Source organism: Hetaerina americana, unplaced genomic scaffold, assembly GCF_022747635.1.
Source record: "Hetaerina americana unplaced genomic scaffold, ioHetAmer1.1.p SCAF_8, whole genome shotgun sequence".
Classification (NCBI taxonomy): Eukaryota; Metazoa; Arthropoda; class Insecta; order Odonata; family Calopterygidae; genus Hetaerina; species Hetaerina americana.
In genome coordinates this window covers 2,962,453-2,978,115 of record NW_027287427.1, presented here as the reverse complement: position 1 = coordinate 2,978,115, position 15,663 = coordinate 2,962,453, and the positions used below count along the sequence as shown (strand labels likewise).

The following is a 15,663-nucleotide window of genomic DNA, read 5'->3' as shown; positions in this document are numbered from 1 at the left end:
CGTCAAAACTTTGATATGGAGCAAAATTAAATGCGGCGCGGAAACACTGGTCACTGAAGCAGGATGATAGAGGTAGATTGGAGGCTTTTGAAATGTGGATGTGGAGAAGGATGGAGAGGGTGAAATGGACAGAAAGTAAAAAAAGGTAAATTAGAGAGATCAAGTGTGGAACAGATAGATTTAAGATGCCATAAATCCACGAACGATAGGTGTTCATAATAACATTGATCGACCACGTTAGGGTCATGTCTGGGTAAAATTATTCTGCTGTTTATTCACACCCTGCCAAATACCCTGGCGGTGGCTTGCAGGGTATATATGAATAAAATAAATAAATAAAACGGTTGAGGAAGTGCTAGGTATTGTCGGGTAGGAGAGAGGATTCTTTGGAAGAACCATAAGAAGACAGGAGTAATGGATGAAAAGTCTATTATTAATCGGCAGTGGGATATTGAAGACTGTGATAGAGGGGATTATGTTTGAAAAACGAGGAAAGGGCAGGAGTAGGATAGGGATATTGGACGGGATGAAGGGAGTACACAGAGATGAAGAGGGACTTTTTTTGTACAGTAGGTTTTTGGGTTGTATTGTATTAGGAGTTACAAAATATTTATTAGCATTCATTTTCCTGGTAGTTGTTTCCATTCGAAACCTACCCTATTCGATAACCTATTATAATAATTAGTCTCACAAAGACGAACTCTCTGAAATAATAGGCTGTGACTAGTTTCTTGGCTGAATGATGGCGCGCGTATCCGGATTGTACTAAACCATTATATCCATAGCGAGAGTTCATCTTCCTCTCTATCAATTATTCACTCTTCTCCCTCCCCCAGGATGTTCACACTGCTGAACTGCTAAATCTTTGTCTTTAGTTGCCAAGTGAAAAGGTGCCACTCTGAAACGGCGGAAAGCGTTCCGCACAAATATTTTGGAAACTCCTCTGGATTATTTTCCAAAACAGGAATTTTCCATCTTCCATCACCACCGCCATGATCTGAGGTAAACGGTCATGATGTACCTGGGAAGGGGGCCTAGTCGAACCGATGTGGCCCTGCGATCGAACGCAGCCCCTTTTAGGCGCCCCCGTCTCACGGAACGGCGGCCCGACGTTCCCAGGGACGTCCGACCCGGATAATTTAACGATTCCCCCGGTGTGTTGTCGCGTCCGGACGAATGGAACACGAGCGCTCGTCTTTCCACATTCCGGCGTTCGTTGGGGGGGGAGACGGAGGGGGGGGGGAGGGATTTTTAGGGGATCGTTTTTGCCGGCACAGTTTTTGTGCTCCGCGTGAATTGCTCTCATAAATCTTTGAATTCTTTCTGACATTTGGGGCAATGTGCTCGCGAGCCATTTCCAGGCTACCCCCCCTTCCCCCCCACCGAAGGATTTCCAATGCCTGGCCGTTTCAAGTAGGTGGCTGCGAGCACAGAGCGATGACTTTTTTACCCCCTTGGTCCGTCTGTACGTTGGACAGCGATGGGGGGCAATGGTGTTATGCGTCGGCGTTGCTCTCGGGTAGTTGGGGGAGGCGCCATGATGGGAAAGCCTGGGATCCCGGTTTCGAGCTCCGGCAGATTTTTTTTTATTTTTATCCATTTATTTATAAATAACCTTCGCCAGGGTGTGTGGTAGGGAGTGAATACACACCAGACCAAGTTTACTCGAATATTGTCCCTACAGTGGTCGGACAATGTTATTGTGACCCCCATTGTTCGTGAAAAAAATGACATCTTAAATCTATCTGTTCTACGCCTAGTTTCTTATATTTTATTAGCATGATCTCTCCTTCCGTAGGACGATGGGGGTAATAATACATTTTCAACATCACCGCTAAAGAGACCTCCTTATGCAAGAGCTTCAATTTGTAATTTAACCTTCGCTCCATTCAGTGATTCCCGACCTAGCTCCTCTATTAATTTGGGCACGCTACTAAGGTTATCACAACAACGTTTTACAAATCTAGCTCCTGTACGCTGCACGCGATCCAATTCGGCAATCAATCCAACTTCGTGAGGGGATCCCATATATGTACTTGCGGTATTTTGTAATTGAGGCCTAACCAGCAAAAGGTAACGTTTCTCTTTGACCTTTTCATCGCATTTACCCAACACTCTTCCGATAGATCCTAATTTTTAATGGACTCGTCCACATACTATATACCCCATTTATGTGTTTCGCCCAGGATAGATGAGTGAGTGAGGGTAACGCCTAGGTATTTAATCGAGTCTACACATTCCATTTCGGTGTTGAACGTTTCGCTGGCATCGGTCTCAGACCGTCTCAGCCTGGGCAATATCCTCCTCGATGTAATAATAGGCGATAGTGCGCCCGCCGCCAGGGGCGTCGCCGAATGCAGCCACCCACGGTCCTGCCCCGCAAACCACGCTCGCCTTGCCGTTCGCCTTGAAAGTTTGGGACCCTGCGCTGGATCCGATTTCGAATGTAATCTGAACACTCACTGCACGTTCCGTGAAGAATGGTGATGCGAGCGAGTAGAGAACACAGCACGCTGCAATTGGGTGGTCTGGAAGACCCTCTGGATTAAATGTACCACTTAAACTCTATGGGAAATATAAATTGTTTCAGTTTGACGCCGGGACGCGGAGAGGGAATGGGCCTCGCATTGCATGGGTGCGGGTGGGGCCAAAAGAAGAGAGGTCGAGGGAACTGACTTCGAGTGCCGATCCATAGTGTGAATCACTTGTCACCCGTAGAAATGCTCACAGCTGTAAGGGACGGAACGAAATGCAAAGAAGGGTGTCGTCGCGAGTTTTGATGGCTGATTGTGAAATTCAAAGCGGACAGGATGTTTTAGAAAATATTTAGTGGCAATGGGATATTGAACATTTTAATGAGGGAATTTTGGGTAAGTTAGAAAGAGGAGGAAAAAATATGAGTGTTAGCCTCGGGTCCGTTGCTGTAGAATGTAGGGAGGGAGGAAGTCTGTGGAGTTGAAGAGTGTTTTATGGTGGAGTTTTTACAGCATTGTCGTGCAGTGTTAGGTGGGGCGTAGGTGTGTGGGTTGGTGCTCGGTGGCTGAATCCATCAACGACCTTCGTTGGCCGGTGGAATACTCTAGTCATGTCACAATTAGATTTGAAGCAGCCATCATGGAGACGTTCGATAGTCCTCTCAATTCCGAAACAATGAAGACTCTTCGCCCGGGATTGCGGTTTAAGCATTGCCCACTGTCGTTCTTTGGGGTCTCTATTGTTGGAAAAGAAGTCACTTAATCAATGGCGTTGCTGCTTTCGCTTATGCCCATGGGTATACATCGATAGAGAGCGCATATCATCGGCCAAAGATACGAGTGAAGCAAGTCAAACGTGGCGAAGCGGAAGACTATGAGAGAGGGTGGCTAAACATTTTGATCACCCGGGTCAATCAAATCTTTTAAACGGACATGTACCAAATATATAACAAACACACTTTACAATGACCTTTTCTAGAATATAAATATATGACGTCCCTACTACTTTGAACCAACACGGTCAAAGTAGTAGGGACGTAAGGAGAAGAATTGCGCTAGGCAAAGAGGCTTTCACAAGGAGGAGGGAGTTGATGACAGGGACGTTGAGTAAGGATGTTAAGAATAGACTCGGAAAAACTTTGATATGGAGCGTAGATATGTACGGCGCGGAAACGTGGTCATTGAAGCAGAAGGATAGACGTAGACTGGAGGCTTTTGAAATGTGGGTGTGGAGAAGAATGGGGAAGGTGAAATGGACCGAGAAGAAAACAAATGAGGAAGTACTTGGTATGGTGGGCGAAGAGAGGGGTTTGTTGGGAGAAATGCTATGGAGGCAGGAAAAGTGGATGAATCGTGTATTGACCGGCAGTGGGATATTGAAGACTGTGATAGAGGGGAGAATGTTAGACAAACGAAGAAAGGGAAGGAACAGGATAGGGATGTTGGACGGGATGAAGGGAGGAATAAGATACTCAGAGATGAAGAGGGACCTGATGTAGAGTAGGTTGCTGAATTTTGTTAGGAGTCACAAAATATTTATTTAGGAGCTGTGTCCATCCAAAAACCTACCTTAACCGGTAGATTATCTAATAATAATATATAGGCATGCCCGAGTACATATCTGAGTGTACATATATAATACTGATAAACTATTTTTAATATTAGGGCCAAAGTAATTCTTTCGATGTCGAAGGTAAAGCCGGGTGTTCCATAACTCTCTTACCAGCTCACCCCTGCCTGTTGTCTTTTGAAAGCAAATGATAACAAGTAAAGCTCCAACGAGCTGTCACACGTTTAATCTCTTCTCGAAGCAGTTTTCAACATATGTAACATTTTTTCTCAGGACTTCTTCCATTTCCTGAAATGCTATTTTCTCCCTATAGATCTCTAGTGCTTCCTCCTTACAGAAGAAGGGATCAGAATAAAATAACGTTTGTCTTGCCTCACCATGAGGGAAAGGTATTTTGGGTCAAGGGTATTTTGCCTGGGGTGCAATTGCCCTCTGGCACACGCCCCCTTCCGGTGGTTCACAGGCTATCAAATAAAACTACTTTAATCTAATCCCCCTTGAAAAATGGTGGCCTAACCAACACGAAATAACACCTCTCTCTTACTATTTCATTGCATTTCCCCACAAGCAGTCTAGTGAAGCCTAGTTTCTTTATAGCCGAATCTTATATTCGACTCGTGTGTGTCGTCTATGATAAGGTTGATTGATGTAAGGATAAGACACAACAGCTTGACCTGTCCTGAGTAGCATACTTCTATCTCATCAATTTAGTAATTAGTATCGTGTTCCTCTTTATTTATTTCAAAGTTACGGTGCGGTACATTTTTTTAGTTCAGAATCGCAAAAGGGTCGATTGCTGTCTCTTGGGTTCCGCATTTCGCATAAATGACTGTATCATCCCTACATAGTCTGAGTGTTCTGCGGACATGGAAGCGTACAGGGGGCGTTCCAAAAGTAATGCGATTAAATTTCCCGCGCCGCTCCTATTGGTCGAAGTAGGATCGAACCACTTGGAGTAGGTGGGGGGGGGGGAAGCTAACATTTGCCGCGATGCCGGTCTCAGTGCTCTCCAAGCTGTGGAATTGGCAGGACGTTATTGTAAACCTCTGCGCACCGACTGTGTCACGAAAAAAATAGAACTGACGATCGAGCAACATTACGCGATTACCAAGTTTGGCGCTAAACTGAAAAATTCTCTTGAGGATTGCAAAATGATTCGTTAGGCTTACGGGGACTCTGCTGTGTCGTACTCACAAGTGTCCAGGAGGAAAAAATAATTTCATTACATTTGGATCGCACCCTGTTGGTCGCCAATGTGCATCGAAAAGGAAGTGTCGTTCGGGAGGGTTATTTGGCATGCGCTAGGACGCTAAGCTCGTTCTGGAGATATCCAATGCTTGAGACTGGAGTTTCCCTCACCACAACAGACGGCTACGAGGGTTACTATTTAATTTTCAGCCTAATAATCAAAAGGCAGTAATTTATTGTTAAAAATGGCTTTGTTGTTTTTCGAGGTATTCTCCATGATAATCAATACACTTTTACACGCGCTCGCACCAATTTTCGTCACACTTTTTCCACTCCGATTGGGACACCTCCAAAACATGGTTATTGAATGCATCAACGGCTTCTTCAGGTGCCAAAAAATATTGGCCACGCAATTTGTTCTCGATGAACGGGAATAAAAGGAGGTTATTTGGTTAAGTAAATCAGGGCCGTACGGAGGATGACCCATCAATTCGACGTTTTGGCCAGTCAAATAGGCAGTTGTTTCAGCCTGCAGATCTGGGAGAACTTGCATTGCCATGATGAAGAATGATCCTTCGTTGCGGCTTCTTTTCCCGTATTTCATCAAGCACTTCTGGCAAACAAATGCTCGTGCACCATTCAGAAGTCACGGTTCTACGTTGCTCTAACGGGAACGTGGCCAAATGTCCAGTTCGTATTCCGAAGAAACAAGCGATCATTTGCTTCGATGTGCTTCGTGCACGAATTCCTTTTGTCGGATTTGGCTCGTCTTGAAAGACCCATACAGTGGATTGCTGTTTTGTTTCGGGCTCATACGCAGAGATCCAAGATACTTCACCTGTGAAGATGTTATACACAGCTTTTGATGCTCCGCACCGATTGTATATCTTGAGCATTTCTTTGCACCAATTGACGCGAGACTCTTTTTGAGCTTTTTTCAAGTCATACGGGATCCAATGCGGACAAATTTTTTTACAGCTAAATGTTCATTCAATATCTTATTGATGCACGTCATGCTAATCCCCAAGGATGCCTCAATCTCACCTAAAGTCACGTGACGATCTTCCTCTCCTATTAGTTCTTGCACAGCATCAATATTTTCTGGCCCCACAACTGATTTTGGACGACCTTCACGACTTTCGTCGTTGAGCGAACGGCGGCCATAATGGAATTCGCAATACCAGCGTTTCACAGTGGCAGAGGATGGCGCTTCATCGCCAAAGGTGGAAGTAAGTGGATCGATGCACTCCTGCCTTGAAAATCCACGTCAGAAATCATCGCACGAAAGTATTCATTAGTTTACTCCATTTTTTTGCTGGGATACAATTTTCGAGTCCCTGTGAACAACACAGGTTATGATCAAATGGCAAAATGTTCTGAATTAGCGTTAAAAAGGTCAAACTCTCGGATCGGAGAGCAATTACTCTGTAAGAGCGATCCCCTGAACCTCACGATCTCTTCGTACTCCCAGGGGCATCTTGTGCTTTCTTCTCCTCTTACGCTCAGCTTCTCCGTATCCTTGCCCTTTCGCTGCAATTCCTCTCCTTGATATACGCATTCCCTTCAGCCATGGTCTTCAGTACGCCATCGTGAATCAGACAGAGTCCAATTAGTTTCTCCGTTCTTCTTTTTAGTATCCTCCACTCCACCCTCTCTCTCTCTCGCTCTTCCTTTTACCCCTCCCTCTTGTTTTCGTCCTTCTCCTCGGATTACCATGGACCGTATCTTCTTTTGTCCGTCTCCCCATCGTCCACCTCTCATATCCGCACGCATTGGGACGGAATTTAAAACAAGAAGGTGCGCTTCCGCAGGTGCTCTCTACCGCGTGTATGGATGGATTTTTTGCACAAAGGTGGCCACGCCCCCCCCCCATCTCCAGGAAGGCCGGCCGTGGCATCGATCGGGCCATATCTAGAAATCATCGCCTCAAGTGTACTTGGGGCTCCAACTTGCTTTGCCATTGACTGACTCTGACTTCTTCTCCGCCGACTGCGTCGTCATCCTAGCGAGTAGGAAATAGTTGCCACAAAAGTTTTAACCCGGTGGCTTTCTAGAGGAATTTAAGCACAGATTGCGTTCCAAAAGTAATGCAATTGAATTTCCCGCGCCGCTCCTCTTGGGCGGCGTGTGATCGAGCCGGTTGAAGTAGCTGGGGCGGGGGACGCTAAGCTTTGCCGCGAAAGCGATCACAGCGCTCTCTAAGCTGTGGAAGGGGTGGGACGTCAGTTATTGTAAACGCCGACCGTGTCACGAAAGACCAAGCGAACCTTTGCAACGTATTGAAAACGTACCTGATTATTTGCGAAACACATCACATGATGATGAAACCTTGGTGTTTGAATGCGACCCAAAGACAAAACGCCAAAGCTCTGAGCGGCACACCGACCAGTCCCCCAAGCCCAAAAAGGCAAGAATGAGCAAATCAAAAGTGAAAACAATGCTCATCGTCTTTTTCAACAGTACTTTTAATGTCCTGTACTTTCTCTTACCACGCTCCTAGAGATAAATTTCAATTTTTTCCCCCGAAGTTAGTTTCGTGATGCGAATAGAGTCTGAGTGTTGAATTGGTAGCCAACCACCGCGTCTCTCCAGTCATCGTCCCTCGTCCCCAAACAATTATCCCAATAGTCACCGAATGATAGCCCCCATCCTCTTTCCGTCGTGTTCACGAGTGCGGAATGGCCGTGGAGTTGCGGCAATTAAGGCTCTCACATCCCCTAAGAATTGGCAGTTATAATAATGATCAACACCAGGACACCGCGGCATTAAGATAAGGTGATCACGATTTGGGTTACTTCGTGTGCGCGTGTAATTTTTCCTCTTCATGGAGGGGGGAGGGGTGTCCTCCCCCTTGGCTTGCCGTGGGAGGAGGGACTCCCCCACCCACCCAGGGATCCTCGTTAAAATGCAAAGCACTTGTTTATTTTGTGGCGGGACTTCATTTGCATGTCCCCATGCGTCCTTCGGGGGGCGGTGGGGGGGGAGTGACACCACTCCTCCGGCTCCCTCTCCCCGTACCCAATTAAACGTCCCTCCGACTAAGGGGGAGGAATCGTCATCCCCCACCCCCGCCCTTCGAACAAAACCCACGCGTCAGCGCATTATTCATTCCACCCCCCCCTCACCCTCCCACCCTTCCATTCCAGTCCTTTCCTCGCTTTTTATGACACACGGAGCGTCGCCTTATCGCGCGCACGGATCGCCGAGAGGAATGCGACCAAACGACTCCGGGATAGGTGCCCTTCCCGCCCGCCCTCCGGCCCGCCACCTCTCCGAGAGAGGTCCGAGGGGGCGGGAGGGAAACGCCGGATCCCCTTGTGGGACATGCCGACCGCCGCGCCGGCTCGGCAAACCCGAGTGTCCTTCTCGGACCGAAATGTCGACTGAAATAGTTGGATCGAGTGTACGTACAACACGGGGACGGAAAAGCGAGCAAAAGAGTTGCTTTTGATAGTTTGCGGCTGGAGTCGTTGGGTCGAGAGTGAGTTGGAGAGGGAAGGTGGGAGAGGGCGAGGAATATTTACTTTCGCCCTTTCCGACAAACATGAGACGTTGCACGAATGCACGGGAGTGGGAGGGAGATATAATCGAGCGGTTTGAGATGCGGTTAAAAAAATAGATGTTATGATTTGAGAAGTATTTGGAGGCATGGGATTGCCCCCGCCCCACCACCAGCAGTGTCCTCGCTGGACTAGACCGCTTGGGACAGCACACAATCAACGATCGAATTTGGACTACGAGTTGCGTTACTGTACGGGCGGAGATGAGTTCGTATTCCTCGTTTCCTAGTAGTTATATTTAGGGGAGGCGACAGACAGCTAAGGTCATTCGCGCCATTAGGGATGGATGGGAAAGGGTAGAGAAAAACGGGATACCGACAGCTGAGGTCATTTGTGCCATTATGGATGGATGGGCAAGGAGAAAGGGTGGAGAGAAACCCGGCGTCGGCATTAGCCTACTCTTAACAAAAGGCGCCAAGGGGTCCGCAGCTTAACGTCCTATCCGACGGACGGCGTGCTCACTCGAAGTGCTCTCCACAAAGCACTTCGAGTAGGGATGGGGATACTGTAAAAAAATATTTGTTGTCTCCAGGATTTGAACCCGGGCCCTCTCGGTGGGAAGCCTGTACGTTAGCCTCCGCACCATCCCGTTCCCCTCCTCCTTCCCTCCCGAAGTTTGTGCACCCCGACAATTGCATCGGTTCAATTGAAGTATTCACTAAAAATGTAACACTTGAATGAAGTTAAATGAATGTGAGTGATTAGTGAGATAAAGTGAATGATTTTCAATTCACACTGTTAAAATGATTCACAAAACATTTTGCAAGGCAATGGGGCGTACTTTTCCCCTTTTGTTTGACTGTCGTGATGGAAATAAACGGCCCACCTGATACGGGCCGCGCTCTAAGTGAATCCGGGGAGATTTATGAATACCTCCTCACAGTTGGTGGCTCGTAGCGGCTGGACGCACAGCGCCGCCAGGCAGTACGCGGGGTAACTCTGTATTGAAACCGGTACGTTTGTCATAATAGTAATAGGGCCATATCACGTGGGCCAAATCCATACTCACAGCTCATATCAAAGAATGAAAGCGCTTGAAGGAAGAGTTTTATGGCGGAGGCTATTTCTCAATCGAAGGAATCGAGTGAAACGGCCGTTTGGAGGCGAGGGTGAAGGCGCCATTGTAAATAACAAAAGAGCACCGCTGTGAGAGCGGTTAACAAGGTGATGATGGGTGAGACCATCACATACCATAAATATGTTCAAGGTGTGTTCAGAAAATAACGGAAATTTTTAATTTTAGTTTCTTTGGAGAGTCCGATTGTCAAAGTTTTTCTAAAATTATCTTGGTATACATGCCCCATAAGCATGATGAAATTTTCAGCTTTATTAATTGCTTATACTTTGTCTATGGCAGCCGCCTCTAAGGTTAGACGTGTTTTTTTATGAGCTCGGCGATTTTCGTTTATTTAAAATTAAATGAATCAAAGAATTTGAATCAAGCCTTAGTTTTGACGTCGTATCCGTAAACCAATGTTTCGTCACCTGTTGTTATAACACGTTTCAGTGATTCTGCATCGTCGTTGACTTCATTTAGTGATTCCATTGGGTAACTTCCATTTGCTTCCGCTGTTCTTGTTCAAAATTCAACAACTTTGGAACAAATTTTGCTGTTTCACGCGTTTCATACCCAAAACATACGAATATATTTCATGGCATATCATCAGCGACTTCTCTGATTGTGATTTGGCGATCATTCATTACCTTTTCTTTCAATTTTTTCACTTTTTCATCGGTTGTTGATGTGCTGGGGCGTTCGTCATCTTCAACGTCTTCACGGCCATCTTGGAAACACTTATAATACCACTCTTGTTTTACTCATAAAAGACTCTCCATTTTGGCCTTTGTTAACATTTCGCACACTTTCTTACTCTTTGTTTCATTTTTTACGCAAAATTTGATACAAAATCTTTGATCTATGTTTTTAACAAATTAAAATCGCTGATCTCATAATAAAACGTATAACCTTAGAGGCGGCTGCCATAGACAAAGTATAAACAATTAAATACAGCTGAAAATTTCATCATACTTAAAGGGCATGTATACCAACGAAAACAAATAATTTTGGCAATCGCAATTTCTAAACCCGCGAAATTTAAATTTGCCCGTTATTTTCCGTCGTCTCGTAATAAGAGAGTGGATAGAGGAAGGTGGATATTTTGATCACCGAGTATTGGAGGAATAACCCTGATATTACAACGCCGAACACTGAAGTAAGTCTTACATATCGTCGAAAGCGAATCTGTTGGCTTCGTTTTTGAGTGAAAGGACGCCACGAGAAAAGTTTCCTAAAGAAATGTTTCACGTAATGCTGACCCGTGTGGCAAGGCGGTAACTTCGCCCCAAAATTACTTGTTACTTGTGCCGTTGCCTCGACCCGCGTCACGGCCATACGGGATGGTGAGGACGCGGCGAGGAATTCATTGGAGAAGTGCGCATTCTGTGACGGCTGCGGTACGATCGTTGTTCGGGAAATCTCTCAAAAGTGAAAAGGAGTTGGTGAGGGGGAGGGTGAACCGCAGTCGGGTGTTATCGGAAGGGGGAGCGGGAGAAGAGGGTGGACGGACTGCTCGCCCCCTTCGCCTCTGCAATAAATCCGGATGCTCGCAGCCACCCCACCGCCGCCACCCCTTGTCCCCCGGCAGGGGGAAGGGGGTGGACACCATGGGTGGTGGCACTCTGGCGCCGTCTCGTGTATCACCGTCGCTGGTCGAAGTGATTGCGCGCGCGTCTCGGTCGTATTAATGCGAGCGACGTCGTGGAGTCCCTGGGCAATCATTTTTTCACATCGCACGACATTGGTTTCGAGAGAGGAGATTGTGAGGACCCCAGCGTGGGTTTCCCATCCACAACGTCGTTTAATCGGGAGAATTAAGAAGACAAATAGACTCATTATTGTTATACATGGGAAAAAGACGCAGGATGAGGTACATGTCACATAATAAACGTGTGTATGTATGTAAAAATATATATATATATATATATATATATATATATATATATATATATATATATATATATATATATATATATATAATACTTTTTTAAGAGTCTCACGGACGTGAATAATAATATATAAAATTGGGCACTAGCGGACGCAGGCAAAAACACAGAAACACACAAACAAGAAAAGAAACTAACTAATTTTCGGTGGTCGTGGCCACCTTCATCTAGGAAGAGAGGGATAGAACTGAAGAAAATGGAAGGGCTGGAACGATGGATGGAAGGGGAAGTTGGGGAGAGGTTTTCCGAAGGGAAGAGTTTGGAGGGGAAGCGTTAGAAGGGGGATTTTTAGAAGGGTGGGGAAAAATGTAGAAGGTGATTGGGGGAGGGGGGATGAAAATATGTTTGGAGCAGGGTAATTAACGCCTAATGTTAATACCTGGGCTATTCCAGGAATCTAAGAGCCAGATGAAGGATTGCGCCAATGTTTTGGGTTTCAGTGGAGGATCAGAGGGTGGGAGGGATACTACCTGTATGATGGATACACTATAGCATTTATCAAAAGGAGTGTTGTGTTCGGAGGCGTGTTTGGGGATAGGAAGAATAATAATCAGGGAAAAATTCTTGCATGAGGCCCGTTGGTTATTAATTCTAATATTAAGGGGTATGGTTCAATGTTCAATATAAAAGGCAGGGCAAAATTGGCACTTCAGCAGGTAAACTACATTGCTAGATGTGTAAGTAGAGTAGGGAATTAGTGGGAGAGAGTTAAAAAGCGTGTGGGAGAGGGATAGGATTTTGGTTTTGAAAATAGGGCATGTTTTGCATCTGGGTTTATTGCATGGCCTGGAAGTGGTTTTGGGACGGGGCGGGGATTTAAGGAGTGGGTTGGTTGATTTGAGGAGATATGATAAGTTGGCGGGGCGTTTGAAAGTAACAGAGGGACGTTTGGGAAAAAGGTTGGCGGTGGCATTATGATTTTTGAGGATAGGGTAGAGATCTTTTAGCATTAATCGCAGAGATTCTAAGCCCGGGAAGTTTGTGGTGGAAATTGAAAGAGGGTGGGTTTCCGCGGCGGAGGAAGTATTGGGAGTGTAGGCATGTTTTCGGATCCTTTTGTTCAGGAGGGATTCGGGATAACCTAACCTCGTTTGAGGAGGGAACACTGTAGATTTGAGGGGAAATTATCAAGGGAGTCGGGGTCATTGAAAATCTTGTGTGGTGTGGGGATAGTGGGATCCGGAGAAAACTGGAGGAGGGGATAGAGTCCGGAGAAAACTGGAGGAGGCCCAAAGATCTTGCCTGATTGCAATATCCGGGAGCTACATTACGGTCTGTAATGAAACTCTATAAATAATAACCGGGATACAGTCGATAACATTCTCAGTAGAGGAAAGAAGAATCAAGCCACGGATGAGGCAAATGGAAGGGGCAACTCTAGGGGATGTAACTTTGTCTCCAACTGAGAAATGAACCAGGGACAGGAAGGTTACTTATAGCGCAGGAAGGTTATAAGAGCGCATTTCCTGGAGAAATGGAAACGGGAATGGGAAATATTAGAAAAGGTGAAAGCAACCAGACAGACAATCCCTACCAAGGGTGAAGGAAAAAAGAATGAAGATCAAATTTAAAACTTACAAAGAAATTACGCAAATTTTAATAGGACACGGGGAGTTTAGATGATACTTCAAGAAAATAGGGGGAAAAAAGGAGGGGACGTGTGAATGCATGATGGACACGGCAATGCACAAAAGAGTCCTTTATTTAGTCCCAATTTATTTTGCCGAGGAAAGACGCAAACTGCAAGCTATTCTTGGATATTTGCATGAGGTCCAACGAATTGGGAAAGATCTACACGAGGAACCGATTGGGAAAATATTGGATAGATTTATCAACAAAAGATAAAGTGGGAACGGGGAGAACGACGGAAAGGAATGGCATGTGACTCATATTTTGTAAAAAATCAACAAAATTGTATTGGGGAGTTAAAAATAAGGTACCCCGAAAAATATTGAAATACTAAATTGCCCGATTCTAAAGGAAGGGACTAAATTATTATCAATTATTATTATTATAACATCCATTCTCCGCTCGAAACACCAATTCACTCCACAGCTCTATGACGGCCATTCTCATTCGCAGACTAAACCAAAGTTAAAGTTCCAATTTGTAGGAAAGTGTAGGAGCTTGTATACCCCTCGGTCGCAACACATTAAATGAAATATTGTAATAATGAATGCATGGCGCCGTAGCGGGCACTTTCCGAAGGGACACGCTCTTGAAGTTACGCTGTGATAAGTTAAGATGATGAATTCGCGTCCCTTCCCGAGAGCGCCTTTGGACGGTTAAAATGTGCGGCCCACTTGGCCCTTCGTTTTTCGTCGCATTCATTTCCAACATTGTGCCCCGCGCTTTTTGTTAAGTGAGACCTTCGAAAGAGATGATTTTCAACGAAGCTGAAACTATCATTGTCTCTACACACGGATTCATTTAAATGAATAAAATTCAAAAATAAATGAGCGAAGGCATTGAATTGGAATTTGAAACCGTCATTCAGTGTCACTGTTAACCGTCTGCTTGGATGGTATGTGAATGTTTCCAACGCCATTTCCTTCTCCTCTCCCGCAGATCCTCAAGTACTGCGACCACCTGCACGGCAAGTGGTACTTCTCCGAGGTACGAGCCATCTTCGCCCGGCGCTACCTGCTGCAGAATGTCGCCCTGGAGATCTTCCTCGCCAGCAGGAGTAAGTACACGGACCACTTCGTGCACCGCTCCACACACCCACCCCCCACCTCTTCCCTTCATCGAGAAATAGTGCTCGGGGCAAACACACCCCGTGTGAAGTTTGGCGTACGGGTTGACCATCCTGGATTTCGCTCCATTTCACAATCCTCGTTTTCAGTACCTAAATAGCGATTCTCTCGACCAAAAAAGCTAACTGAGTAATTACCGTCATCGTCGGTTTAAATGCACTTCAGGCGTCAAGTATCCCATCCTACTTACGAGCGATGAGATAACCCTTGACGCTGGAAGACATTTGATTGATTCCGACGGCCTGCAATAGATGGCGGGATTTGCGCCGCAGGGTGGGATATCTGTAAAACGTTCTAACGAGGACAAACTTGATCGTTGACGCCGCGTGGCTACATTGGTTGAAAAAACTAACCCGCATATTCCAGTTTACTTGATATTTTATCAATGTTATCTCTCTGCCTTAATTTATCATAATAAATATGATATTTACTGCATTTTATGCTTGTAAATCTGTGGGTGTAATTTTCCGTGTTGTTTTTTTGCATGTGGTATTTTTCCTTTTTACGGTTGGTGACCTAACACCCCCCGCCACACGCCCTTGCGGCAGCTTGCGGGGTATTATGTAGATGTAAATATATTTTTATTACTCTGATTATCTTTCAAAATGATGCAAAAATAGGATTAAATTGCCGAAAAAATAAAGTAATAATCATAATAATAAAAAATTAATAATGTTAATAAAACCAAGTCTAGTGACTATTATAAAAAATGGAAAAGAAAAAAATATCCAAGCAATATGCTAAGTATTGTATCCGTCTTGTTTCGATGTCTTGGGCGCCATGTTCTCGCCCGTCAATATTAATATTACTCGTATGTTATCGCCAATAGCCAACTCACCAGTAGATTTTCTTTCAAATTCTCCTTCCCTCACCCTGGCAAGGCACACGTTCGCCATATATGTTCAAATTCGATCGCCACTGTGCACTTCGAGTGCCGATTGCTCAGTTATTGACGCTGAAGGGGCGGACGTTTGCCACACCGAAGCAGCGATATTTTTGCAAGGGCTAACGCCCCACCATCATGGGTACAGGATTGGAGTCATGATGAGTCATCTCTGCCGTCGATCGACTCTTTCAACTGCAGAGAGAATCGGTTAAAGTGTTACCCCATG

The 15,663-nt window shown here is 45.5% G+C and overlaps 1 protein-coding gene across 8 annotated transcripts in view; it reads left to right on the top strand.

Annotated features, from left to right (window-relative positions):
* The window catches only part of rg (A kinase anchor protein rugose), a 1,244,182-nt gene that overhangs the window by 1,163,066 nt on the left and 65,453 nt on the right, over positions 1 to 15,663 (top strand). For all 8 annotated transcript variants that reach the window (XM_071597013.1, XM_071597010.1, XM_071597012.1 and 5 more), the window contains one exon: positions 14,364 to 14,481. In XM_071597013.1, coding sequence (XP_071453114.1) covers positions 14,364 to 14,481 — 118 coding nt within the window. The remainder of the gene's footprint in view (positions 1 to 14,363; positions 14,482 to 15,663) is intronic.